This window comes from Lathamus discolor, chromosome 18, assembly GCF_037157495.1.
Source record: "Lathamus discolor isolate bLatDis1 chromosome 18, bLatDis1.hap1, whole genome shotgun sequence".
Classification (NCBI taxonomy): Eukaryota; Metazoa; Chordata; class Aves; order Psittaciformes; family Psittacidae; genus Lathamus; species Lathamus discolor.
The window spans coordinates 5,978,254-6,005,640 of NC_088901.1; the positions used below are offsets into that span (position 1 = coordinate 5,978,254).

At 46.7% G+C, this 27,387-nt stretch overlaps 1 protein-coding gene across 1 annotated transcript; it reads right to left on the bottom strand.

Moving 5' to 3' along the window:
• On the bottom strand, positions 1-25,938 carry CLIC4 (chloride intracellular channel 4). Its single transcript, XM_065697736.1, has 6 exons — positions 25,776-25,938; positions 11,108-11,217; positions 6,570-6,695; positions 6,201-6,307; positions 4,877-5,058; positions 1-4,094 (listed from the first exon to the last, which is right to left on the bottom strand). Exons 1-6 carry the CDS (start codon positions 25,845-25,847, stop codon positions 3,930-3,932), a joined length of 762 nt encoding a protein of 253 aa, XP_065553808.1. The 5' UTR covers positions 25,848-25,938; the 3' UTR covers positions 1-3,929.
• Positions 25,939-27,387: the final 1,449 nt, after the last annotated feature.

Below are 27,387 nucleotides of genomic sequence, written 5' to 3' on the forward strand. Positions count from 1 at the left end.
TTGGTAGTGAAAATATAATTTTATTTAACAATAGCTGCCAGCAGGATACTGGTATATCTGTAAAAGATGTTCCAGAGAGTGAAAGACAAAAGCAAACTACAACAAAGTGTATCAACTCTTCAAGTATTTCTGCAAACAACGCTCCAACGCTGCTGTCCTGTCTCAGGAGCCTCGATAGCCTGTTCTGCTCCCCTGCTCTCCCAGCCCCCATCCCCTCCAGAAACAAAATGTAATAGCTGGTGGCACAGCTTCTGAGGCAGATGAAATAGTTTTCACTTGGGATAAAGCCTTCTTCTGAAAATATTAATTGATGTGTTCAGATAGTGCTCTGAGTGGCAAAGAGTAAAGAGAAGTTGACTGTACTTAGCCACTTTTTGTTCTACACTGAGATAGGCATCAGTGGGTTTGGCTCAAGCATCTTCAATTTATTCATGTCTGTGCTCCTTTGATACGAAATGCTAATTTGCTACTTTAGCATAAGAACTTGATTACATCTCGCTTCTTATCATGGAGCTGCAGCAACTCTCAATCGGTCGGGACATGCCCCTTGCAGAAAAAACACCAATTTGATGGGAAAATGCAAAGGTAGGAGCGAGGCTGTGGGTGTCTGAGGGACACTTACAGACAGCAGCCAACAGCAGAAGCACAGAAGAGCTCTGGAGTGCATGAAATGGCTTCAGGAGTTCACAGGCAGCTCCTACACAGAAGCAACCTCGTCAAGAAGGGAAGCTTTGTTAAGAATTAAAACAACCCCATGCATATACTATAATCTGCTCTCCCACACAAAACCAGGGTGACGATGATGGATTTTCCCTTTATGTTCAGGAAATACACAAGTCACCTGTTTTAATGGGAATTTCAGCATATTTCAGCTTGAGAATAAAGTAAGTTATTCAGCATGCTAATACATGCAGCCAACTTGCAAACTGGAATGCCTACTTGAAAGGGTAACTGCTGTTTTTAAATTGCAGAAGGGGCTAGAAGCATCATTTTAAATTTAAACAGGGGGTAGATTAATTGCTGTTTGATGAAATTAAAAATGCATTTAAAGATCAGATTGTAAACAAGTTGACAGAAGTCAAGAATTTACATAGTTATGAAAGGGCTTTTTTAATTAACATAGCGCTGGTGATTGGGGCCAGATGAAAGTGCTCTGCCCACACCAGACGCTGAGCCTGTGCCACACCACCCCAGCTACACTCTGCTCCTTCAGGGATCACCTACAGAGGTGGGAGCTGCTCTCCGAGGAGCCCTGGCCCCTGCTGAAGCCAGCAAGAGGCTGGGCAGCCCCTGCCACAACTGCAGGAGGAAGCTACAAGGTACCGACTCCTTTCACGCAGGACAGTTAAGAGCTCTCATGTGGTAACTGCCTCAATCATGAACCTGGTCCTCATTTGAATTCCACCTACAAGGGAAAGGCCCTCAATACTCCATTGTACTGAGATAAGAAATACATTAGTTACAGCGAGAGCTTTAACTTTGTTTACAAGCTTTCAGACACAATCATTAAAGTACTTAATGCCGAATATAACGTATTACAATTGTTTGAAGATTGCCTACGAAAGTAGAGAGAATATATTATCTATAAGAGACAACAAGCCTGGTATTTAACAGGGGAAGTGTCTGCGTTGACACACAGGCAGTATGAGCACCACAACACGCATGGAAGCGTTTTATGCTCACATACAAAACGCCTGGTGCCTGCAGTGTGCACACAAGGGCTACTTTGCTTTTAAAAGGAGGAAGGCCCAATCCCTACGGCCTTGGACAGCTTCCAAGGGCCATCCTGATGTAGGATTTAAGAGTTTAAAACTTCACAAGGATATGCCACAATCAGATTGCTTCCTATGTTCTTGGTTTTAAAGGTTAACTAGATGATGGCAAAGAGCACCAAACCAATGAGGGCTGAGTTGGGTTGGGGTTTTTTTACCCTAATGTGTCATTAAAAAATGTTATTTAGCAAATAAGGAAGTAATTCCCTTTTCTAGGTGTCACGTTGTAGCAAAGACTGAACCCCTACAGAGGATTATTATGGCCGAGAACATTTATTCAGACGAGAACGTGACGTTAGAACACAGTAATCATTAAAAGGCTACAGTGGTCACTCTGCAGAATTGTCTTCCTGTGCCTAAACACCCCTGTAATAAATCCTAATAGGGTCTAAGTGTATCTATGGTCATCTTCAAAAGACACGTAACAGAATCGCTAACTGCCTTTATATAGAAACTCTAGCTCTAGGAAGGCGAGACAAGGCACCACAAGCCATGTATACAAATATGGATCTTGTACTCTACCTCTTCTACGACAAACTAACTTCATGGGTATATAAAGTAGCAAAAGCAGGACGCTTAGAAAAGTCAGGCTGGTTTTCATAAAGCCAGTGCTTACCAAAAAAATTAGTGTATAAAAGTGTTTATGTGAGCATTTCCATGTTATTGCAGAATGTTAAATAGTCCAATGACAACCTACCAGGAATAGCACTTTCCAGCTTCTAAAATCAGTTAAATACAAAAGTATCTTTACAAAAAAATAGGCATATAAGTCTAGTGTTCTTTGGAGCTGTTTATGATGGTCTCTTAAAAATAACCTAGCAGTTTAATCCATGCATCAAAATCATCAATTCTAAACAAGAAAACTCCTCCCTGCTTTAGAAAGATTCGAAAATTGTGTTTAAAAAACTTGTAGTGCTATTCCTCAGTGTTGCTGTAAAAAGCTTCTGTTATAGTAGTGCAATGATTATGACCACGCAGAATTGCAGTCCAGGTGCACAGACCAGCAATCAGGAGAGATGCCATGGAGAGGACGGGATTCCATGCACCATTCCTTTACAAGAGTAACTCATGGATTTCCTTTCAGGAAAAAAATGCATACTAGAATTTAAGGCAAATGTTATCTTTAAAGGTCACTTCAGCTTTCTTCAGGAAAGAAACAGCTTTACAAAGCTCCCCGAAGACCCCACTTTAGTGGCTGTCAGTGTTCAGTCTCCCATCACTAATCATTGCACTGCTATTCATCACAGACAGCAGCTATTTCCAACTAACACTAACTTTTACAGGTACTTGGGTTACACAGCACAGATTTTGTAAGTATATATCACCAGAAAGACCTATACAAAATGAAGGCCTTAACTACCAAAAAGAAAGCCACTTGCAGTTTTAAGGGGAACAGATTCATCTGGACAAGCGTAAGCTGCCAATTTTAAAACAAGTGAAGTTTTTGGTTTGGTTGTTTAATGTCATCAAGCTCCTGAAGACACAGATAATAACTCTGACAGTGAGCTTCCTGCGACAGCACTCAGCCTAGGTTCAAACTTCCCTCGTGCTTGAAGTCATTCAAATCTGAGTTGCTCACTTGAGCTTATCCTCAACCACTGCTGAGGTTTCAAATCCAAGAGGACGTTTTTCTTTGTTAAAAAGCTTTGCCAAATATTCTGCAAGTGGCTCTTTTGGGCAGCAAGTTCCCTCCTCTATGTAAAATAGATAGACAAGCAGGTACAGTTCAACATGTCAGATACAACAATTGTGTGTAGATCTTCTGGAAAAGCAATAAACTCCAAAATACATAAATATTCCTTGTACCATATAGCCAGACAGATTCCTAAACCAATTCGTAGACAGGGACCAAATGTTTGCAAAGGAAAGCAGTAGGGGCAAGAGAACCCTTCATAGTGAAGAACCTAGAGTCACCCCAGTGCAATATTAACATAACTGCATTAATGATATTCATACGTGCTGTGAAAGGAGGTAAGGAAAAACAAGCCTATAATTAAGTCTGCAAACTTTAGGTAATTACTGTACCTGGTCTATCCACCATAACTTTGAATAACTGCAAGTTCATGCAAAAAAAATTGCTATCTTATACGAAAAGAGCAGTCTGTTAGAAGCCTTGTTATGGAATATGCAAGAAGTCATTGCTTTTGCAAGTGCTGTTTACTTGGTGAGTCTCTTGGCTACATCACTGTAAGCTATTTCAATTTCTTTGTCTCCAGGACAGGTATTGGTGAATTCATCCCTGCTGTAAGCATTCGTCAGGTATCTCCAAATCCCTGTCATTTCCTTGGGAATCTCAAAGTTGCGGTATTTTTTGGCCACCACCTAGAACAGAAGAATTAGATTATGAATTTACATCCTTCATCTTCAACCACTTGTCCATCCCTTGTCACTCGCCCATTAAGTTGTCCTTCAACACGGTACATAGTCACTTCTAGTCAGGAGAACATGTTCCTCTGGGAGAGGCCTGGACCTGGCAGCACCCTGCCTCCCTTCATTCCTATCCCTGTTTTCCTCAAAGGAAACACTGCTGCACCCAGGCAGAAACTTAATCTGTGGCTCCATCTGCAGTACAGAGCTGACAAGCATCACTGGAGATAGCAAAAGGAACTCCAATCAGGATTGCACAGGCACATCTTCCCTCCTGCAGTTAACCTCAGCTTCCTCTTTCTAGACTTCCAACTTCTTTTTTCTACATACAATCCTTGTATTTCACACTGTGCCATTTACTTTGCTGTTAATAGAGCAGTTTCCTCTACAGATAGGAGAAGATGTCCACTTCAACCATTAACACAATGTTCACATTCCATCTTCTGCCTCATTCTTCTACATGTTGCAACCTCTGCGACCACACCGGTCAGCACAGTAGAACAGGTTTTGGCTTGTGCCTATCACCATCTGATGACTGGCTCACACCTCCACTGGATTCACCTGCTCTACCCCTGAAGCCCTTGTAAATTACCCAAATCTTGTGCAATTTCACCTACTGTTAATGCTGCAGTTAAACTTACACAGGAGCTTACAAAGAGTTGAAATGAGACTCAAGAATGTCATAAACATCAGCATTTTGTCCTTCATTGTCACATAACAACATAGAAAGCATTTACCTTGACAATGTGCAGTTTGGGTAGCAGGTTGCAGTCTGCTAGCGTCATCTCATTGCCATCCAAGAACTTGCGGGTAGAAACTGTTACATCCTCCATGCTATTTTCATCTATCTCATCGGGAAGAGGAGAGTTCAGATACTCGTCCAGTTTCTGGAGGGTTTTCAGGAGGCCACGTTCTAAGGCTACAGAGGAAGGAACAGTTTTTAAAACACGAAAGAAAACCAAACCACAAATTTCAAAGCAAACTGTAATTTAGAATCTTGATATTAGCAGCAGATCTGAAACCCAAACCCCAATCACTGCATGACCCAGCAGAGACGTTGAAAGGTTTTCAACCCGTGTGCAGTTTTTGTGGCAGCACTGCTGCCGGAGCTGCCTTCGTGCTCACCAGTGACACCCAAACTGAACTAGATCCCTTGAAATATCACTTTGATGCAGGTTATTTAGAAGCTGGTTTATACACGAGCTTGCACCAACTGAAAATACAACTGTCCACAAGCATTTATTTTTGGTTTAAAAAGTGGCTTATGTCAGTTTCTTAAGACTACTCCTAAGTGGCTTAAGCTAATCAGAATTAAGGTCTGTTAGGGTTTATATTCATTTGCACATAATCTGTTTAATGCTTCATGCTCCCCCACCAGCTCGGAGCAGACACAGGATGCCGAGGAGCTGTGTGGAATCCAGCACCAGAGGGCAGCACACCCCACGGAATCAAAACTCCTTCTCAGCTGATCGCAAGCATCTCTCCATCCAAAACACAGTGAAAGAGCATTCCCATTTCCTGACACTCTTCCCTCCATCTCCATTGAGGTCAAAAGATTTGTACTAAACTATTAAAGGTCTAATTGTGCATTCTTTTGCTGTTATTGATCTCTGTCCTTCCATCTATGCTCTCTCCACACAGAAAGGTCTTAACCCTTTGAATAAAGCAGCAAGAACTTAACTCAGAACTCTGAATGGGAACCCTCAAACACCCAAGGGTGTGGAAAGGCCTCACAGCAAAGGCTTGGCAACTCCACCACCATTCCACTCCGCGTGGAATTTGGTTCTGGGAGTTAAAAATCACTTCTACTTAGTTTTGAGTGGCTGTTGCATAGGAAGTTTCAGTGCCAGGACATTGACAAACCGTTCACCCTGCTGGAATTGTGGTTGGAGACAGCCTGAATAAGTTCTCTTTGGAAGCGTTGAAATCTTTGTCTCTGAGCATTAAACCACAGGTTTGATTCAAGTGCCCCTCAACATGACAGAAGATTTGTCATTGAGACACTTCACAGTAAAGCTGCGCTGGAAAACCCAAGGGGTGCAGTTACCTGCCCAAACCTACCTTCGTTAGCTTCTGGTCTGGAATTTTTTATAAAGGCAGAAAATTTGGCAAATATATCCATTCCAGCAGTGTTGGATTCTGGATGCTTTGGTGAAAGTTTTAGGTACCTAAAAAGTAGAAAGAAGAAGATCTGTAGCACATCGTTCCTGGCAGAATGATGCTCATTATGTATTAACCAGCCAAAGAAAACTGCTTTTAATGTAAAGATGAGGGAACTGAAGGGAGGAAAGGTTTGACAAGCAAGAACTCTGAGCTACTTTCAGTCTCTGTCTTCAGTTTACTGATGATGAACACCGTAACTAGTGCAGAAAACCCCTTTGAGAACACTCCTTCTACTCCAAGGGGACAAACTATCATTTTAACACTTACTTGGGTGGAGCCAAAACATCTTCCAGGAACTCCTCAATCTTATTCACATCCGTTTTCACTTCACCATTATAAGTGATGAAGGGCGGATGAGTGCCTGGAGCCAGGTTTTGAAGGTCTGCTGGTTTCCTGGGGTGAAACACAAGGCACGAGTAAGCACGGGACATCCGCAACCAGCTTCCATTGCTACGGTGACAAAAGCACCGCCTGAGGTTTGCACATCCTTGTGGTTTTATACATATATATATATATACACACACACATATACATACATATATACACACATGTATCACCAGTTTTCTTTTTTAAAAGCAAGTTTACAGCTTGATCAGCATGTTGAATATACACTTGATACCAATTCATTTCAGATGCTTAAGACCAACTGCTTCCTCCTACCTCTGGCTATGTTTTTTCTCGAGTCGATATAATGTTGTCTAGCAGGGGGATATATATACACCCAGCACACCAACACGCTCTCTCTTTCCCAAGATCTGCAGTACAGTTTATATATAGCATAATCTGTGATCAGTGATAATCCTCCCCCTTTACACAGAGCTTTGCTGGAAAGAAGCAAGTCTGATACAGAGCAGTATGTGTAAACCATTTACTATGTGCACACAAAATCTGGTTCTAGACAAGCTGACAGATGCTTAAACATCGTGTTTAAAAGCGATGCCCAAAGCTTCCTCATCCAGCAGGAAGTTTGCCAAGTTGCCCCTTTGTTACTGTTTGAACAAATCCACACCAGACCATAACCCTTGAACTGGGTTTGTTCTTTGTACGATGTGGCCACGCTTCTGTGGCAGCACCAGGCACCCAGGAACAGGGTTTAGTGGATACTGGACCTCCAGTTCATGAAACCCTCCTGGCTGTACTGGGCAGAGAAACCAGACCAGTAACAGCCACACAGTCACTGTCAGCATGAGGAAGCAGCGCTCGCAGGGGGAGCGCTCAGACTCTAACCAAGCGCAGTTTATAGGTTTATCCTCTAGAAATGCTGCTCTCAATTCCTTACAAACCCAGGATCCACAGCCAGAATTCACCTCCTGCCCACTGCTGAGCCTTTAAGCAGGCAAACAGCAAGAGCTTGTAGTGCCAAAGCACCCTGAGGAGACAGGAGCACCGGGCAGTGTGTGTGAAGCAGTAAGAAAACTGATTTTCCTACTCAACAGTAAACACTCTGCTTTAGCCAGGTGACACAAGTCTCGTGAACACAAGAATTTAACCATTTGCAAGCTCCCAAGAAGTTATTTCTCACTCAGAGTTGCCATCGCCCTCTTACTTTTAGGATTTAAAAGCCTGTCATCGGTTAATGCTCTAAGTAGCTTTACACTTCATTTAAATACAGCTCTGCAACCCACAACAATTACAGGAAGTCATGGTGGCTCCCTTCCAGTTTCTCTGTTGGCTAGATAAAATTCCTCAAAAGGAATGTTATGTTCAAAGCAAACAGAGGCGGGCCCACCGGATCCGCAGTAACACTGTCAAAGGAAAGGTTTCACTTCAGAAACAAACTGGTCTGATGAACCAAAACAGTTTGCCAAAGAACCAGAGAGCATCTCGAGGATCCCAGAGCATCTTTTTAACCCCTCCTGCCAGGCCAGTCTGGCCACCTGAAAAGCACAGGGACACCCCACAGCTGAAGCTCAAATGTAATAGAGGGTTTGACTTCCAGTTCCTGCTCTTGCCATCAGCAAACCCTGGTTTACCACATACAAGCCACAGCCCTTAGAGCACCACGACTACACAGGGGTGTTCCCTTAAGAGCCAAAGAAGAAGGCAATTAAAAATACTGATTTTAATCCAGGGATAAACCTGGACACCTTTTTTAAGAGGCAAAACAAAAACCCCACAGACTCCCGTAACCAACACTGCAAACAGCTCCACACAGCTGGGACCTGCCCCAGAGGTTACCAGGGCATGTGATCATGTAATGATGCAGGGCCATGTAATCAATACCTGGCTATCACCAGCTAATGAAGTGGGCAGGCTCTTTAGCACCAGCGGGAAGGTATGAGCATTTCATGGCTTTGCCACAAACCAGAAGAGCAGTCAGCATGCAAATCGTTTCTTGATGATCAGACAAAAGCCAGCCCCAAATGCAGTGTGCTCTACCACGATTTACATTGCACAAGTACTGCCGCACGTGTAATGTGGAAACAAATGCCAGCAATGAACCCCGCTGTCTCCAGTGCCCAGGCAGCATCTCACACTGCTGAAGCTGCGTTCACCTCTGGGCAGGCTGTAATATTGACTAATCTCTTAATCTTTGTCTGTCAACGTAACTGTAAAACCACACCATCAAGATGTTTAAAATGGGATTTCAAAACGTAACTGAACACAAGCTGGCTCGGAATGTTGCTACAAGCCCAACAAATGGTTTACGTACTGCAACTCTGCTTGAGTCACTGAACAAGTCCAGTCTCTGAGCACTGAAACGCTGCTTCTGGAAAGGGAAAGAATAAAGCCTCTGTGTGACTGACCCAGAGGAAGAAACACACCATTCCTCTGGAAGGGTGGCACGTCCCACTGCCTTTGCCTATGCACATATTTTTGGGTCTTAGGAGTGGAACTGAGAACTGCAAAAGGTTCTTCTGTTAGCACAGCATGATGTCTGAGGCAGTTATGGAAGGAAAAATACACACCACAGTCGGCGGGATCAGACTCAGTTTTTCCTGTGTCCAAGTTACTTGTGAACTTTTGTACCCAACCGGGACCTTTTAAGCCTCACAAAAGACAGAGCTTGCCTCACTGTTGGGCACAAGTTGGGCTGGAAGGCAAAAGCATGGTTTGCAAGTGAAATTAATTCAGCTGCTTACATCCATTACTATCCTTTCCTCAACAAGTCTGTGTCTGTATCAGGAACAAAAAGAAGAGGGGCTTGAATAATGTACTTCTAAAAGCAGTTTCTTGTGACAGCATTAGAAGTATTAGGACAACATTTAGCACGTATTTTGTACTTATTTTGTGTTTTCCCCTCTCCAGTATAAAAAAAAAAAAAAAAAAAGAAGGGAGAGGAAAAAGCTTTCCTTGTGTAAGAAAAGATGATTTTAAGCATCTGCAATCAATTTATATTCTAAAAGTTAGTTTTACACCCCATTCCCCCATCCAACTTAACTCCAAGTTGCCAAAGGGACACAAATAAAGGCAAGTCTATCAGGCATCTTTGGCATTTTAATGGTATCTCTCTAACTGTTTCAGCAGTAAAAATGCTTCCAAGCACAAAATATCTGTTTTGACGTTGTCACACCCCCACCCCAATAACTGCAGCCGCTTAAATAACACCATCGTTATAAGGAAGCCTAAGCTACAAGCAGAACCCAAGCACTGGTTCTGCTCCAGAGGCTTCCCCAAACCACAGGCAGTGCTGAATGGAAGACGTGATACAGTTGGTTTATGTGTGCTGGCAGCAACAGTTGTATTTGCAGTAAAATCCCACACTGGCCAGAGAAGATCTCTGCGCTGCACACAGTTAACAAAAGCTGCTTCCTCCCCTTCCGAGTGGTCTCAGCCTTACTACACATGGAAACACTGGACACTGGTGGCCAGCACTGAAGCAGCAACGTCAGTGATTTAAAAACATCAGAGCAAGTCTCCTCCTCCAAGTGACAAGACGAGGTTAAGCCAGGCAGGGCGATTTCCTCCTGACACCTATTACAGGGGATCCGCTGGAGAACAGCGAGTATTGCCATTGGCTTGCTTTCTGGAAATAAGGTTTGGTTTGTGTGCACTGGCAGTCCCGCCTCTCTCCACAGAGTTCCGTGACTAACATGCCGTTAGCGCTCCGAAAACAGGACTTCACACCAAAACCAAACGCAAGGCCCCTGCTGAACTGAGCATTTTAACGCTACCAATAAAAGCGCACCCAACCTCAGGGAATTAACACTCCTGGATTCACATTTCCCCCTTCTCAGCCACTAAGGTATTCATTTCATTGATGGAGAAGTTGCAATGCAAGTGTCACACGGCATCAGGACATATCTGGCTATGCTATGCAAAGGCAGAATATTTTACAGTCCAGTTCACTTTATTTCACTCACATTTACCTCCTGGATGGGTATTTTCACGTTGTCGTTGTTCTTACTGCATAATAAGCAGTGTTATTTTAAAATCTTTAAACAGCGGAGTAGGCTGCACATTACTGGTGGCAGCTACCATAGAATCATTGGAGATTTGACCAAAGACTGGTTGATCTCAAATACCCATTCAGCAGTCTTCACTTGCAGGATCTAAATGTGAAGTCAGCAGGATTCTGTTCTCAGAGACTTCATGTCTGTTAGTTTCACCCAAGAGCATCACAGCAAACAAGAGAATTTAATGAGACCCATTCTCTTGGTTGCAGATACAACCTCGGTTACAGAAACAACTGACCACCTGCGCGTGCACCATTCACAACGAGGTTGCCTCTTGGGGTTCAAGAAGACAGATTTTCTTCTCACTCTCCAAAAATAAGCCATGCAAGAGTTAGAAGCCACAAAGAAACATTTATTACACCAAGCACACCGTGCTCTTGCCTGACAAATAAACCAAGTGTTTCTTACCTCTTCAGGTCAACTGTCGTGACGCTGAACACCACTCCCTTCAGCCAAAGGATCATGAACAGCCTCTGGGAAAAGGGGCAGTTTCCTATGCTCTCTCCATCGCTGCCAGCCTGCAGAAGAGAACAAGTAATTCATTAGAAGGTAGGACTGGGCCATCTACACATGCATACAATTACTGAAACCTCTTTAAAGAAGACAGGGTAAAGTAGCAAGTAACAGGTCAGGGGTTTACTGCCTGCACAATCTTCACATCGCTAACCCTTCCAAAGACCTAACAAGCTCAGTCAAACCCAGCACCACTTTGCAGCAGCACTCCTTTGCTGATGCACCTGGACCAGATACCCTCAAGGTTTCTCCATATAATGCACAAAAATGAGCATCCCCAGAATATTTCTGCATCTTTTGGCGGTGGTTTGGGGGGGGTGGTTTGGGTTTTTTTCCTTAAATACTTGTACCCTCCAATGACTTTTTGCTGCAGACATAAGGAGGGTTTTCCAACAGTGAAATCTGCACAGTTCTGAAGTCAACTAACCTATTTACTCATCATGGCCTCTAGCAGCTGCTCACAAAATCTACCAAAGCAAGTCCTCAGGCAACAAAATAAGTTATCTTTCATACTGAGGATGATCCAACTGCTCTCAACAGTCCAGAAAGAGCAGCTAATGACACCAGCCTGAGCAGCCACACCTTCCGATGGCAGTTTTCCAATGTCTGTATTGTTCTTTGTTGTTTATTATTATATTTTCCTTCTTCTACAAGCCATAGCTAATCAACTGAAGTCATCTTCCAGTTCATTGCTTATACCCCCATTGTGCGATGCTACAGCGAGCCAACTGCAACCAGGAACTATGGATCTTCATTGTACTGCAGGTGTTGTAAGGAAAGACATAACTATAAGTACATAGAGACTTCACTGACAATAAAGTAATATTCCAAAGCCACTTTTTATGGGCAATAGATCAATAAGTCTTTGTCCTACCACAACAAAGGTCCATTACAGAGCAACAGTAAGCCACTCCAGGGCAGCCAGTGATGGCATGCATCTCATGATTGCTCTGACAATGAAGTATGTATTGCTGAGCTGGAAAATTTCAGTTTTTAGTGGGCTAGAATTAGGCATGGAAACCTTGAATCTCATTATAAAATTCAATCCTCTGAAAAGAAGACTGACTCGGTAGTTAAAACAGCCACACATGTCACATTATCTTCACCCTTACTTCACATTAGACCAGTTTCAAAGGACTCTGCTTAGCAGTATTACTTCGGTGAGTACAATTATCAAACCCTGGGTAATTCTTTCATTATTACTATTAGCAGTTTCCTAGGCCATTTGAAAACCTACTGTAGGATATGCTGGCTGTACCCCTCAGAAACGACAGAAACCAGCTATGTTCAGTAAGCACAGGGCATTCAGAAGCAGAGCCGCCCAAGTGGAAGGGCTGTACACAAGGACTGAGCACATTAACCGCTCTAAGGATTCTACCTACTACATGGAGCAGTGTGTTCCTACCTCACAAAATGCTTACACAAAGACTTCCCTCTGCAGTCCATTTCCAATAACTGTATGCTTTTATGGCTGTTAATATTTAACTGCAATGCCATCCCTCCAGATAGCTGTGCCTATCTCTGAATATGACCCTATAGTCATATTACTGTGTTTACGCTGGTAAACGATGCCAATGTAGATTTATACTTATCTACCTTTGTAAAACAATATTGGAAAAGACAACACTTCATCCCATCTAAGGAAAATGCCTTTTTGTCCTGCCCAGGCTGATTCACGCCTCGAAGCAGAAGCAGTTCTTTGATTCAGAACTTGTCTCAGTCTTCAAGTTTCATGGCAACTTCAACAGCTACTGAAACAGCTTCAGTGCCACAGCAGATGCAAAAGCAAAATGGTTCCTCCATGCACAAAACAGACAGGAGCAAATAGGAAGATTCCCTATTAGAAAACTGCAGGGCTTGTCCTAAACTCGGGAGTTAGTTACAACAGCAACCAAGTCTGTGGCTGCCCAGGCTCTGTGACCTGTCAGTGTGATGGGAATGAGCAGCAGCATCAGCAAAACAAGGGTCAAGGACACAGGAAAAACAAATCACGTCAATGACAGAGATGTTAAACACTTTTATATCAAACAGACTTTGGAACTGCTCTGCTGCCACAACAACAGCTCGGAAGTTAGAACAAAAAGTTGCTTAAAAGTTAGAGCACAGCACTGAACCGTGGCTTCCATTAAGGTCCATTTTCCTAAGCCAAAACCAAAGTGACCAGTAAGGACCAAAAAAGCCAAATGCACTCACAGTGTAATACCAACTTGTACCAAAATGTTGCTTCTCTCCTAACACAAGTGTAACGTTCAAGATGAGCAAACGACGAACATGCTTTTGTTTAAGCAAGCCAGGCTTTGGGGATTATGTGAACCAGAGGAAAGTGTTACACCCCACTAACATGCAGCACTCTGAACAAAACCTAATGCACTTCCAAAGCTGCAGCTGAACAGCTAAACTGAGCACAGACTTTCATGTCTACATTCAAACATTTGTCCCACTTCTGCTCCAAAAAGTCCCAAGTTATTCTGAGCACATACTGGAGAAGGAATGCGGTCAGAATGCCAAGAAACTTTTGGCTTCAGTGCTCTGGAGCCCAGGAATTCTGCTATGTAACTGTTTGCCCGAGAGGCCCATTTTCTACCTCCTTGTATGTGATGCACTGGGAGCTACAGCTGTTACAACCAGTCATCAAGGGCAACACCATGCTTGTGGTGCTCACGTTGTTCTCCTTCAGTCACATAAGAATCTTGTTCAGAGGGAGATGGCTTTGGCTGATGTGTCTCTGAGTCAGTTCTGACTCTGGTTTTCTGCACTGGAAAAGAGTTGTAAACCTTGTAAATCTTCAAGAATACCCTGAAATACTACATGACCACTCATGCCAGGCTTAATCATGTAATGACTGCTGCTTAGCTCCACTCTTAGCAGCCAGAAACCTCTCTGCCTTATCTCTGAATTCAGGCCATAATATTCAGGTCTTCAGTGTCTAATCCTCATCACCATCAGAGTAAACCCAGATTATTTGTTAATGCAACAGAATTGTATTAATTCTGTATCAGGAAGCTTTGAGTTTTTGTCTCAAATTCCTTCTGAAACTGCTTCCCCTGAAGCAGTGATTTCATCCAAATGTGACTGGTTTGCCTATAAAAAACAGAGAATTTAAGTGATCATAAATGTGAGAGAGGACAGTGATCATACATGTGAGAGAGAACAAGTGATCATACATGTAAGAGAGCACAGTGATCATACATGTAAGAGGACAGTGATCACACATGTGAGAGAACAGTGATCATACATGTGTTTAAGCAGCTGAATAAGCTAAGGGAAAAGTGAAATCATTCTTTATAGCTGCATAAAAACGAACTCCCAAGAACCTGCCTGTATTTACCCAGGTGGAAATGAAGTCACGACAAAGTGGGAAGCAAAGAAACGTTCAAAAGGACACAAAGCCCTCATCATGGAGTACAGATGGGAGCGACTCAGGAGTAACACAGACTTCTGGAAACCTCTGGTCCCAGAGTCCTTCTTTGGAAGAACCTGGCAAAAGGAGCACACTGCAAGTTCCCCGAACTGGCTCAGATGACTGCAGAAGTAACAGTAAAGTCAAATGCATTTGATGAGAAGTGTAACAGAGCTCAGCCTCTGCCTACGTAAATGAGACTAAAGACAAGGGCAGAACGGTAGAAGCCCATTTCCTAATTTATCCAGAACTATCAAGGGAATCTCCCCCAGGTTTGACCTACCTGAGGCAGCAAAAAATAAAATCTGGATGAAGAGGGAAAAACTCATTCCAGAAGCGTCTTACAGGACGCCTTTCATCAAACACAACCCCTAGAGCTGCCCCATTATAGAGCCAAAGTCCTCACTTCCCTCAATCAGAAATCTGCAAAGCCCATGAGATCAGTGCTCCAACAACCAACCAGACTGGGGAAAGAAAACCGACGGAGGCTGCTACGTGCAGAGTTTGAACTCTGCAATCTTAAAACACCTCTGTTCTAACTAAAATAGAAACACCTACATGAGAGAAACAGCACAGTGCCACCCACTACCTCAAAGCAGCAGGTAACAAGCACTCCTGCATGTTTCATGAACAGTAAACTCATCCCAAAACGAGGAAATTAATAATAATCCTACTTGGATTACTGCTTTGAGTGGGAATGGTTCAGGGTAAATGAGCACAGAGAAAAACACAAAGTCCAAACTCCAGAGATGAAACAATAAAGAATACAGAAAGGGGTGGTTTAATGTTCCGCACATGAATACTGAAAACGGCTTGGTAACATCAGTCTAAATCCTTGCAGCATCTGCTCAGACCTTTATCTTGCCAAGCTGAACAAACAGAATTCCAGGCTGTCTGTGGAGCAGCAGTTTCCAATAAGCTGTAAGGAATAATGCCCATGAAAGGACCCTAGCAGTAGGTGAGGTAACACCAAAGGGTGCTCCATACGGTGCCACTCTCCCAACCATTCGGGGCTCCTGTCGAGGCTGATGGATGAGCTGCAAGGATGTTCTGCGTGAGCATTCACTCTGCAAGCCAAAACATCTGAAAGGGTTCCAATGTCTGAAATATTCATGAGCCATCATTCAAAAGAAGAGAACGGGTGACAAGGGAGCAAGCTGCAGGGATCTGGACTGGGAAAGCGTTGTCTGCAATACACAGCGTTCCATTCATTCTCACCTTTCAGATGTGTTAGTTTGAGAAGGGAGTTGGTTTGTGGTTTTATGGGAGGAACAAGTCAGGGAGCAAACTGGAATCGAGCCCTGAACTCTGCAATTACCTAAATCTGGTTCAGGCAGATTTAATCTGAGGGGTGACGAGATGAAAGGGACACTGCCACTGGCCAGCTCCCCTTTCCTGTGCCCTCTCCATCAGTCAAACGCATCACCAGAACAGCAGTGCCAGCACAAACCCCACAGCAACCCTGGACAACTCCTCCAGCACGTCAGTTCCCTTCTCCCAACACACCAATGAGCACGTTCAAGCCATAAACACTGCAGAAACATCCACCTGCTTTAATAACCAGCCTGCAAGAGCTGTTATCACCACATCCATATGAAGGATGGACGAAAAAGGGCAGGGAACCACCTATGACACACATGTATCCTCCTCATTTACTGCTAACATCAGTTAAAAAGTCACTAAAGATTCAGTCCAAGAACAAAACAAGCTTGCAGCAACCATTAAGAAGATTTATTCACACTATTAAACATCTCTGACAAGCAAGGTAACTCCTGCGATACTTCCATGATGTTAAGATTCCAAATAAAACATCTAACATCACTCTCATCGCTCAAAACGAGCAGTTTGGCACCTCACACAGCTCTTCCTTCAAACTTCCCTTTGTTCCTTGTGTTATGTGGCCAGGAGATGAGCCTACAGCCCCACAGACAGCATAAGAAGGGCCCTCCTACCACATCAGGCCTTCCCTATGAGATCCTGTTTCCAACGGCAGTATTAACCAACCTCCACCACAAGTTTCCCCAGTGCCTTTTGGATGCTTTTAAACACAGAAGGTAACTTGTTTTCCTAAAGGAAGTGACAAGATAAGCAAGCCCCTCATTACGTGCCACCTAAAATGAGTGTACATTGATCTCTGGACTGGATACAGCTGACCTCGGAAAGCTCCAAAGTAAGCTTGCAGGACCTATAGCACAATTGTATCTTCATATAAACAACACCCATTAGTGTAACCCCTTTATTTCACCTTTATAAGGCAACTTTAGAAAGTTTGGTAACACTGAACCGAGTTAGACTTCAACTCTCCAATCACAACCACCACACCGCCCAGTTTTAGTTCTGTAAGAACAAGTTAAGTAATCACGACTGCCTTGAACAGCCAACCCTGTAAGTAAAACATAGGAGAAACAGAGAACCAAAAGCATAAGGCCAGTGCTTACACCTTGGATTAACTGCAAATACAAAGAGCCCAAGCTGTGTCTGTGTTATCTATGTGCTGACTGACACCAAACCCCAAGGACCAGCATCCTCAGCTACCACCGCCTCCTGACAAGCTGTCCCCTCGCTGTGCAGTTTGTAACCCACCCAACTTCCACATCGGCTGCAATTCCTGGAAACTCAGAAATCTTAAAACTTAACTGAACTCCCTGCACTGCCTGGAGATGTGGCTGTTACACCAGGGAAAGGAATGTTCATCAGCCCCTAAAGTAGCCTCTTCTGTCATTACTGTTCTGATAAGCCACCACTGTCAGACATTTGACTAACAGCAGCTGACCATTTGGGGATGATGCTATTTTTAAGCCCTGTGACGCTGCTCCTAATGAAATCATCACAGACTTGTCTTGCACTTCCTGCAACTCTTGCTCATTGCTACCCAATTCTCACTGTAAATCTTTGGGAAAAAGCTACAGGATCTTCATGATCTATTACAGTAACTTCATTATTCAAGCGGAAATTAATCAAGCGCTTCTAGTTCTTTGGAGAAAAGAAATGACCCCATGTTCATCCTTTGGGAGAATCAGATGAAGAGTCAGAATCAAAACGTGCATTAAATCCTCACCACCATTTTCTCTGGTGAAAAAATTAACTTAATGACCTGAATACAAAACCTGGGGATTATTGAGGACCACCTCCAAGCCTGACATAGGAGAATGACATTATTCATGAAGGGCAGAAGCCTGGCATCCCCTCTTTGCTGCCCCTGCTACACAGTGGCAATGCCTTTAACAAAGTGACCCAGTGGGAACAAACCTCAAACAGCACCAAACTGACTAAAATTTGCTGGGTAGCAGCTTGACACATTCTTGCACTATTCTAGCAGGAAACTGTAAGCAGGCAATTAACTATATAGTACTAAGGGTTTCTTTTACAGAGGTTGAAGCTTGCTCATGGGCCTGGAACAGGCACTGTATATATAGGGCAATGGTTCTCTCCCAACAGATACTACATTTGTTAAAACTACTGTGGGTGCTTTGGCTACAGCCCAACAGACTTAATTCCAACCCTTCCCCTCATTCCCCCCCACCCAATAATGAAGCATCTATAAAAATCACAGCAAAGAACTGCAAACCTTGTCACTGGGGCTCAGAAGTCAAAGTAATGTTTTCAGCTCCACATGTAGGAGTTCATCAAATAAACCTTTGAACACACATCACTTCTGCAGGACATAAAGAACCCTGCTTATGGCATTTTATAACCTAATTTCCAGGGGTAATATAGAATCCCAGACTGGGTTGGGTTGGGAGAGACCTTAAAGCTCCTCCAGCCCCAACCGCTGCCACAGGCAGGGACCCCTTCCACTCGAGCAGCTTGCTCCAAGCCCCTGTGTCCAACCTGGCCTTGAGCACTGCCAGGGATGGGGCAGCCACAGCTTCTTTGGGCACCCTGTGCCAGCGCCTCAGCACCCTCACAGGGAAGAGCTTCTGCCCAAGAGCTCAGCTCAGTCTCCCCTTGGGCAGGTTCAAGCCATTCCCCTTGGCCTGTCCCTACAGGCCCTTGTCCCAAGCCCCTCTCCAGGTTTCCTGTTGACGAGCAACGCTGGGCAGATTAGCAGAGAGGAGCGATGAGGAGCCGCTCCAGCCTCACCCTGGGCACCGCTCCTTGTCCAGCCACCAGGTCCTCAGGTGGCTGGGCTGAGGCTGAGCCCCACCAGGAGCAGGATGCACAAGCGAGTGCCATGTCAAGGTGCCAGTCCAACAGCAATCACCTGGGAGCTTCCCGACTCTGATAAAATCAGGAATCCAGCTAAAACCCCAACTGCCTCCAATGTAAACAGCAACGCCATGGAAGAACGTGCCAATGGACAAAGAAATGGCTCCAACCCTCCAAACTCATTGAGAGAGCTGCAGCTTTGAACCTTCATCCCCTGCTAACAGCATATTCAAGAGCTCTAGCAAGGGAAAATGTTACTTTAGACTGAAAATGCCGCTGGAGTTTTCATTTGAGAGCACTAGAGAGCAAAGGCTTGCACTCCACTGCTTCTGCTTCCAAGGCAGGCAACACGCAACTCCGTTGCTAAAAGACCCCCTGTGACTGAATCCGACATCCCCTGGGAGATGGTATCCAAGCTCTCCGGATGCAGAGTAGAACTTCCTCCTTTGGGACATTTTGCCTTATCTCATTCAGCTCCAGCACAGCGCGTCTCACTGGGGCAGCTAATGCATCACTCTGAAAGGCTACAGAAATATACTTCTGCTTGCTTTGATTTTATTTTTAGACAAAACCACGCAAAAACCGATTTCCTTTATTTAAAAAAGCAGCTGCCCAAGTACAGACCATCAAACTCCAGCCAAACCGTAATGGGGGACCAGAGCCAAAAACTGAGGCTGGTCCAGTAGCACTGCCTGATCTCATTAGCTCTTCCCATGAAAATACACAGCTATGACTTCACTCCTGGATTACACTCCTATATTTAGTTTATACCTAATATGGACATTCAGTGTACAGAACGAAGTCATTTCCTTTCCTCCTGCAAAGTTCCTTGCCCTTTGTCTAGCCAACAATACAAGGAATAGGTCTGAACTCTCAGAGAACCTGCACACAAAGACATCTGTAGTTAACAGGGGTTTAGCTTATGTCTTTCACCCCAGCATAAACAAACACAGCATTCAGAGCCCTAAAAATCTCATTGTGCCACAAATGAACACTTGACCTGAAATACAGAAAAAACAGACTCAAAACAAGGTTAAAAAAGGCCCAACCTTCTCTTTTTTAGGAAAAGAATATCCCAAATAAAGAATTTAAAGCTCCTGAAGCCAAAGCTCCATTTAAATTCCTATCAAGGCAACATAATGATTTGGGGGTTGGATGTTTTAGCTGTTAGAATGTTCACCATCTCTTAATACAACAAACGAGCACAGAGTACCTGAAATGAAGAGCATGCTAACAAACCCATCAGATTGCACCAGGACAATAAGCTGCTTGTTTGTGGGTTACTTGCAGAGAGCTGTGAAGATAAAACCCAAATTAAATGGGTAACAAGTGCAGATGCGAGTTATTTTTCCATGGGCAGTCAGCCTGCAAGCCCAGGCACCCTCCTGAACGCTGCTGTCTCATGTCAAACGCTGAAGCTCCATGTCCCCACTGGCAGACAAAGCCACCCCGCTTTCTCCCGCACTGTCCAGTCAAGGTTTTACACAACTGCATGCGCAGGGGCCTGTCAGCTGCGGGGCGTTAAGGACCATCCAAAAACCCAAGGGAGACAACGAAGCAACTGATGCCAAGTGCAGTTATCCAGGCACAAAAGCAGAGGCTGGGGATTTCCAAAGGGTCTGTGCAGCCCAGCCAGCACTTCAAGTGATGTAGGGCCGTTACAAAAGTGTGTGAGCCCTGTGTTAGTCAATCACAGCAAATGTCTCATTTCAAAGAGAATCTGAATATACTGGGGAGAAAACGACAGCCCAGGGCTCTTTCTGTCCCTTTTAACCAATGTGCACCTTTAAAAATCAAACTTGCAGCCTCAGAGTACAAAAGTCATTTTCCAAAGTACACAGCTTACTGTTTAGCTAGGAGTCCAAAGAATTCCCGAACCCTGCTTTGCAAGAGAACACGGCCATCAACAATCCACAAGCTCAGCTCCAGAACCAACTTCTCTGCTCACCCTGTTCACGCTGTAAGATACAGTCATACTTTGCAAATGAAGAACTCTCTTGGCCTCACTCTTTCCTTCCACAAGATTAGGGCAGGATGACCAGTGAAAGAGTAGACAGTGACTGAGTCACTGCAGGCTCTCAGGGTAATGATTACCAACTTCTTAGGAAGCTAAGAGTGCCGCGGTGCTGCCCACTGGAAGATTACCAGACCCTTCCACCCAGTTCCGAACAGTGAGACAGAATTTACATCAATATTCCCCATGTCTACACGTTACTTCCCAACCAGCAGCTATCTTTCCATACAGACAAGACACCTCTTTTAGGAGGAGTCTCATTCCCTTCAAATTCCTTCACGAGAACTTTGGTGATGTGTTCTGGGAACCCCTTACTGCGTGCACCCCTTACTGCGTGCACACAGTCACGGTCTGACACGCAAGAGCATCAGGAACAAGACTCAAGAGTGCTCAGATCCTCCATCTACATTTACCCCTGCCTCTGGATAGGTTCCAGCCCCTAGAGTTCATCCCACCATGTATGCTCCTCACATCACCTTCTCTCTCCGCTTCAGGCCTTCAGTGCACAGCCAGAGGCATTTCCCAACTGCCAACACTGCGCCAGACACAATTCAGCTGCAAAGGAAACCCCAACTTCTCTCGACAGTCTGAGCTACATGTTAATCATTGGAAAGGGGAGGATAGATGCTAGCGGATAAGACCATTACTGCTCAGGTGCATTCAGAGGCAATTTCTGACTGAAGAAAAAGCTAACCCGTCTATGTAATCCTTTTGAAAATGATTGCCAGGAGTTTTCCAAGGAGCTGTCTTTCCAATGGGTTCCAAAAAGTTTAACATTTACACTTGAGGCCATTCCTGTCCTTTTAAACCGCATCGTACCAAGTGCACCAGTTTCTGTATTGGCAATCGGATTCAAATCAAAAAGCCAAGGATGCTCCTGGCTACGAGAACTTTCCCTGGCAGAATTTAAAGGAATACAGTTTGCTGGCCAAAGGAGGAAAAGGCCTGGTTTAAACAGCTGAGCACAGGATATAACCAGACGGTTACGCCTCAGTTTATAAAGGGATCCTTTACAATGCTCCAGTGTTTGCTCACAAGAACCAAGCCACCCATGGAAGTTTGCTGTCTCTACCAAACACCCATCAAAGGCAGATTGAGCAAGTTCTCAGGTGCTGGGGTTATTACGTCAAACCTGCAGAGGATGACCTGGTACCTAAGGAGGAGACTGATGTAACAGGATTATCAAGTGATAAGCCTGCCCCTGGCAAGACTGCTCTGAGAGGAATGCTGCGCGTCTCTATTCCTGTTATTCCCTCGCATCGATGTTCCTTTTTATTTTACAGTTATATTGTAGCTGGAAAAAAGATGCGACAAATGAGAACATGCGACGGTTTGGAACAAACCAACCTACAGCAGCTACGCTGCTCCAGAACGATGTAAGGACACACAGAGCCAGCCGTGAAACAACGGCAGACCTGAACGTGCGTGATTCAGACAACTCACGCTCCTCTCACCCAGCCCTGAGCTGATCCCCAGCCTGCTGCTGGAGATGAGGAGCACACATCCTTGCAGCTCCTCCAACCCCAAACTGAACAAAGCGGACGCAGAGCCCAGGCCACAACAACTCACCTGCCCAATGTCTGTTTAGTTCAGAGAGACAGAAGCGCAGCCAAGCTCCTGTATGACCATCGGGAGCGTTCAGAGCAGGGGATTTGGTCAATGGGAAGTCACAGGGGTTTCCTACCGACAGCACCAGTCACAGGGGAACAGAAGTGGATGCTATCTGATTTTCAAAACGGGTGCTCAGTTTCACAATGACATTATTGGAAGCTGCCAGAAATCCAAGGTCTAACTGATGTGCAAGTATACCCGTGTTACATGGAGAGAGCAGCTCCTCAATGGTTACCGACATCTCCCATAGCCCGTCTCATGCCAGCAGATCTCCAGCTATGCATTTCTACTTTGTGGGGTGTTTTTTCACTTGTTGATACCTGTGTCTTCACCCTGCTACCACAAGCAGAACACAACCCTGCCTGTCCTCGAAAACCAAAGGCTGAGCTTGCAGCAGCTTCCATCCCCATCTCCTTTGTACACTGTCCTAAAGAACCTGCACGAGCAGTTTCCTCAGCTCTGTCCTGTGGTTTCCACAGATGAGTGGTTCCATTTGGCCAAGTCTGTCCACCACACGTTTTATCTACAATAAAATCCACACACACTTGACTAAATTGCAGCTCTGACAAGTGGCTGAGGTGTATTCAGATCACAACACTCAGGTCTCCACGTGCACACTCACGACAGCAGCCTTCACTCTCAAATGCCACCAGGGCACACAGAAACATCCCTGTGAGACAATGGAAGCGGCCTCCCTCATTAATAAAACATGTGAGCACAGGAGGCATCCAAACGAAAAAGGATCCATCACCGGTTCCTCCTCCTCAGCTCCCACAGGAAAGGCTTGAAAAACATTTACAGTTAGCTCAAGAGACCACAGGCAGCCCACCAGCACGGCAATGAGAAAGCTGCTGAAGCTGCTCATTACAGCAGACCAGGAACGAGATCATCCACCTCCATTTCAGCATGGCAATGCATTTTCTTACCCAAGTACCCGAATTCTGCACGTATCTTATCACAGACTACGAGAATCATACAGCAAGGTACACTGTGCTCTTGACTAAAGCAATTTGCTGGTGACAAACAGCCCCATGTGGTTATTCACAGCTGAAACCCAACCACGTGCGCACTCCTCCCCATGCTGTGCCCATCCTATTTTGTTACTGATCACAATTTAACAAGATTCAAACCCAACAGTTTGGGCACGAAGCCGAACGGTTTCTCCTGCTTCACAGGTTTGTTTCTCAAGCTTTAATCCATACCTTTGTTTCGTCTCAGTCTGGCTGCTACAATCCTTTGTACACAGGTCATGCAGTCACCACCCTTCAGCCGCAGGCACTTGGCAGAGGTTTCTTTTTTGGTCAAGAAGCCTTTCCACTACCTCTCGGTGAAGAGCTTTGCGGGCTAACAGGGCACAGGCAGAAGCCAGACCCCACGTGCTCTTTGGGAAGCGATCAGCTGCATGGGGAAATACTGTGACATGGACTCAGAAACTCCAGATGTTCCCTAGGGTAAAAACTGTGCAACTGAAAAGCAGGCACTGAGCTTCCCATTTACAGGGGGGAAATCACGAAGCCAAAATCTGCCGCTCTTCAAGCAGCCACTGTTAGCTCTATCGAACAACCATACATGCTCTGTGGGCATCCTCTGAAGTGACCGTCTCAAGGAGACAGGCAGCAAACGAGACCTTGACAAAACCCCTGTTCTGCCAACAGCGAACAGCTTCAGTAAAGCGTGGGACAGGCAGCAACACCCAGATGAAACTATTCTGGTCTGTCTGCTGGGTGGGAGTGTTCTTCCTCTGCAGGATTTTACAGGGAAATGACCTTCACCTGAAGATCACGAAGGCAGACGAGAATAACTGCTTCTTTAACCTGAACTCTGGCCTGCAGCAGACAGCACGCAGCTAGCAGCCGTCACTCCTAGCACTGGGAAAAGGCTTCCTTGAGGGAGATACTATAACACTGATAATTCGAAACACAGCCTCCTTAAATCCATGCCAGTAAAGAAGTTTTAATTGAGAGAGACAGAAAAACTCCCCTTTCATATCCTCTTACACCTTTATTGGTCCGATATCTATTTAGTCAGAACCAACACATCTTTCTCACAACTGATTTTACACCTCCTTCCACGCTACTCCTCATGCATAAAATATCCTCATTAAACAGATGAATGAAGCTTCTTCCCCCAAATCCTCCTGCCACCAATCGCTGCTCTAATTCGTTCAAAAAGAAGAAAAATTGGCCAACAAACTTCAGGACGGATGACGAGAAGTTGGCAAATAAAGAAGTACTGCCATAAATAATTCTAAGTGATCTGTAACTTCACTGCTGTACCAGGGAGTTCTACCCTCGACACCAACAGCCTAAATATTCGCAGTAAAATCAGGTCTGGAATCCTCCACTGTGACGCTCTTCCCGTTACTGCCTCCCAATGCTACTCAGAGGTCTGAAATGGAGAAAACCTCACTATTTTTACAGTACCATGTAAGATATAAAATCTGTACTTAATGACTTATTTTCAAGGCTCCACCTAATCTGCTGGAAGTTTTCACATTTATCACGTTGCGCTAAGCGATGCCCAAGATCCCAGATGAAGATTTCCTATTATTTTCTCACTGCAACAGAGAGAAACTTCATCTGAAGAAGTAAAATACTTCTGTTCTAGAGGCTTTCTTCCAAGTAAGCTGAAGCACAGAAAGCAGAGGCTGACACCACTCTGCTTCAGCTATGAGGGAGAAGTAAGATGCTGCATCACTAGAGCCCCGGAGGATGCAAAACATTGCATCATACCGCACTACGTGAACGCAAATCATGTGGAGATGGCAAACGGCATCTGTGGTACCAGCGCCAGGCCAGGGCAGCGCAAGGCATCCTCGTCCTCCCCGCCGGGGAGCAGCCCCGGCCACGCCTTCACCCGCTGGGCTCCACACGGGCGCGGGGCCGGGGGAACGGGCACCCGCGGTTTCGCTGCCGCCAGCCCGCTCCGGGCACACGGCGCGGGGGGATCGGGGGCCGCCCGACGCCCGCCCCCGGTCCCAGTCCCGGTCCCGGTGCCGGTGCCGGTGCCGCCGGGCGCTGGGGAAGAATCTTCCGGCAACTTCCCCGAGGGGCCCTGCCCGACGTTCGCGCTGCCGCCCGCCCGCCCGCACACACGGCCCCGGCCCCGGCCCCGGCGCCGCGCCGGTCCCTGCCGGCCCCTCCCCGCCCAAGGGCCCTTTTGTGCGCGGCGGCCCCGCCGCGCGCCGGGGCGTCACCCGCGGCCGGGCCCGGCGCCGCCCGGAGCAGCGCCCCGCGGGCAGCGAGCGGGGGCCCCGCGCGGCGGGACCGGAAGCCCCCGCGGAGCCGCCGAGAGAACGCGGGAAAACGGCGGCGCGCAACGGCCGGAGCGCGCGCCGCGAGGGGAGCCGCGGCGAGAGCGGACGGGACCCCCCCCCCCCGCAGCCTCACCTTGACGAAGAGCTCGATGACCGGCTCCCTGTCGCCCTCCTTGAGCCCGTTGACCGGCACGGACAGCGCCATGCTCCAGCCCCGCCGCCGCCACCACCGGGACCGCGACACCGGCACCGTGCGACCGCCTGCGCGCGACTGAGCCCGCCCCGCCCCGGCGCCCCACCGGGGAGGCGGGGCCAGCTTCGGGGGGGCGGGGTCAGAGCCGGGAGGGGCGGGGCCAGATGGGGCAGGGTCGGCGCCGAGGGGCCCCGGGGCCCGTGGGCCGCGGAGCCCGAGGGGAGGCGGCTCCCGGTGGGCAGGGCCCGGGGTGAGGCCGCGCCCGGTGCTGGTGCGGTGCCCGATGAGCGAACGTCTGGGAGCGGCCGGCTCGGGCCTGGGCCCGGCGGAGGCCGCAGGCCCGCGGGTGCGAAAGCTCCGAACCCCCGCCCCGCCGCCCCGAGCGCGCTTCCAGCCCGTTCTCCCGCGCTGGTCAGGACAGGGCGGAACGCAATGAAACCGTTCGCCCGGTTGAAGTGTGTTCAAACGGCACCGGGCGGTCACAGCCCCACACCGGGCCCCCCCGCGGCACACACAGCGGCTTTGCCTCCCCGGCGCTGTTCCGGGTCTTTGTTCTGACTGCCTGAGCTCGCTGCACCCGGGTACTGGCGCTGGAGACACCCCGGGGTGGCACCGGGTCTCCCTCGGGCCCAGCGCCTGCCCCGGCGGCTCAAACGCCGTCTGTGCCCCAGCGCTGGAACCAAGCGCCCTGTAATAAGCACCCAAACGCAGCTCCGATGGGGCGGTTACCAACAGAGTGCTCGCTGCTAATAACAAAACCTCCTGTCTCTCCAGGCACCCTCAGCTCTGCATAACCGGATGTCTTTAGGCAAATCTCATCTTTGAATGCCCTGGAATTGTTCATCCAGAGCAGGAAAAACTGCTGTCAGCCCCAATCCCGGCGCTGCAGGGCTGGGCATCCCGTGGGACAAAGTCCTTTTCATTCCTGTTCCTGCCGCCGCTGCACGCTTCCCGGGAGCTGGGGGAAGATTCGCTGCTGTTTGGCTTACAGAGTCCAAGGAATCCGGCTGATTCATGGGGTGGGACAGGCGAAGTCGGGAATCGATGTGTCACTGTAACCACACCGAGCAGGGAGCCAGGCGGGACCCTGCGCTCCAGCCCTGTCCAGGAACCTCCCTGGGTAATTGCCCTTAAATTAATTGCAGCCTGTACCGCAGAGCACACCGCCACTGCAACGTAGGTGGGATAGAGAGGAGGGAATCCTCTAGATGGGACTGGCACAAAGACCTTCCACAAGTGCCAGTCTGGGGCCTCTGTGTTCACGACGGAGTAAGAAATAGAATCACAGAATGGTTTGGGTTGGAAAGGACCTTCAGATCATCCAGTTCCAACCCCCTGCCATGGGCAGGGACACCTCACACTAAACCGTGGCACCCAAGGCTCTGTCCAACCTGGCCTTGAACACTGCCAGGGATGGAGCACTCACAGCTTCCCTGGGCAACCCATTCCAGTGCCTCACCACCCTAACAGGAAAGAATTTCCTCCTTAGACCCAATCTAAACTTCCCCTGTTTAAGTTTGAACCCGTTACCCCTTGTGCTGTCACTACAGAG

What these genes read in the sequence shown, in the direction of transcription:
- CLIC4 (XM_065697736.1), bottom strand. Translation starts at nt 25,847, where the DNA reads ATGGCGCTGTCCGTGCCGGTCAACGGGCTCAAGGAGGGCGACAGGGAG. An exon ending in ACGACAGTTGACCTGAAGAG is followed by an intron (nt 6,696 to 11,107) that starts GTAAGAAACACT and finishes GTTTCACCCCAG; the next exon opens with GAAACCAGCAGACCTTCAAA. An exon ending in CAGACCAGAAGCTAACGAAG is followed by an intron (nt 5,059 to 6,200) that starts GTAGGTTTGGGC and finishes CTTCCTCTGTAG; the next exon opens with CCTTAGAACGTGGCCTCCTG.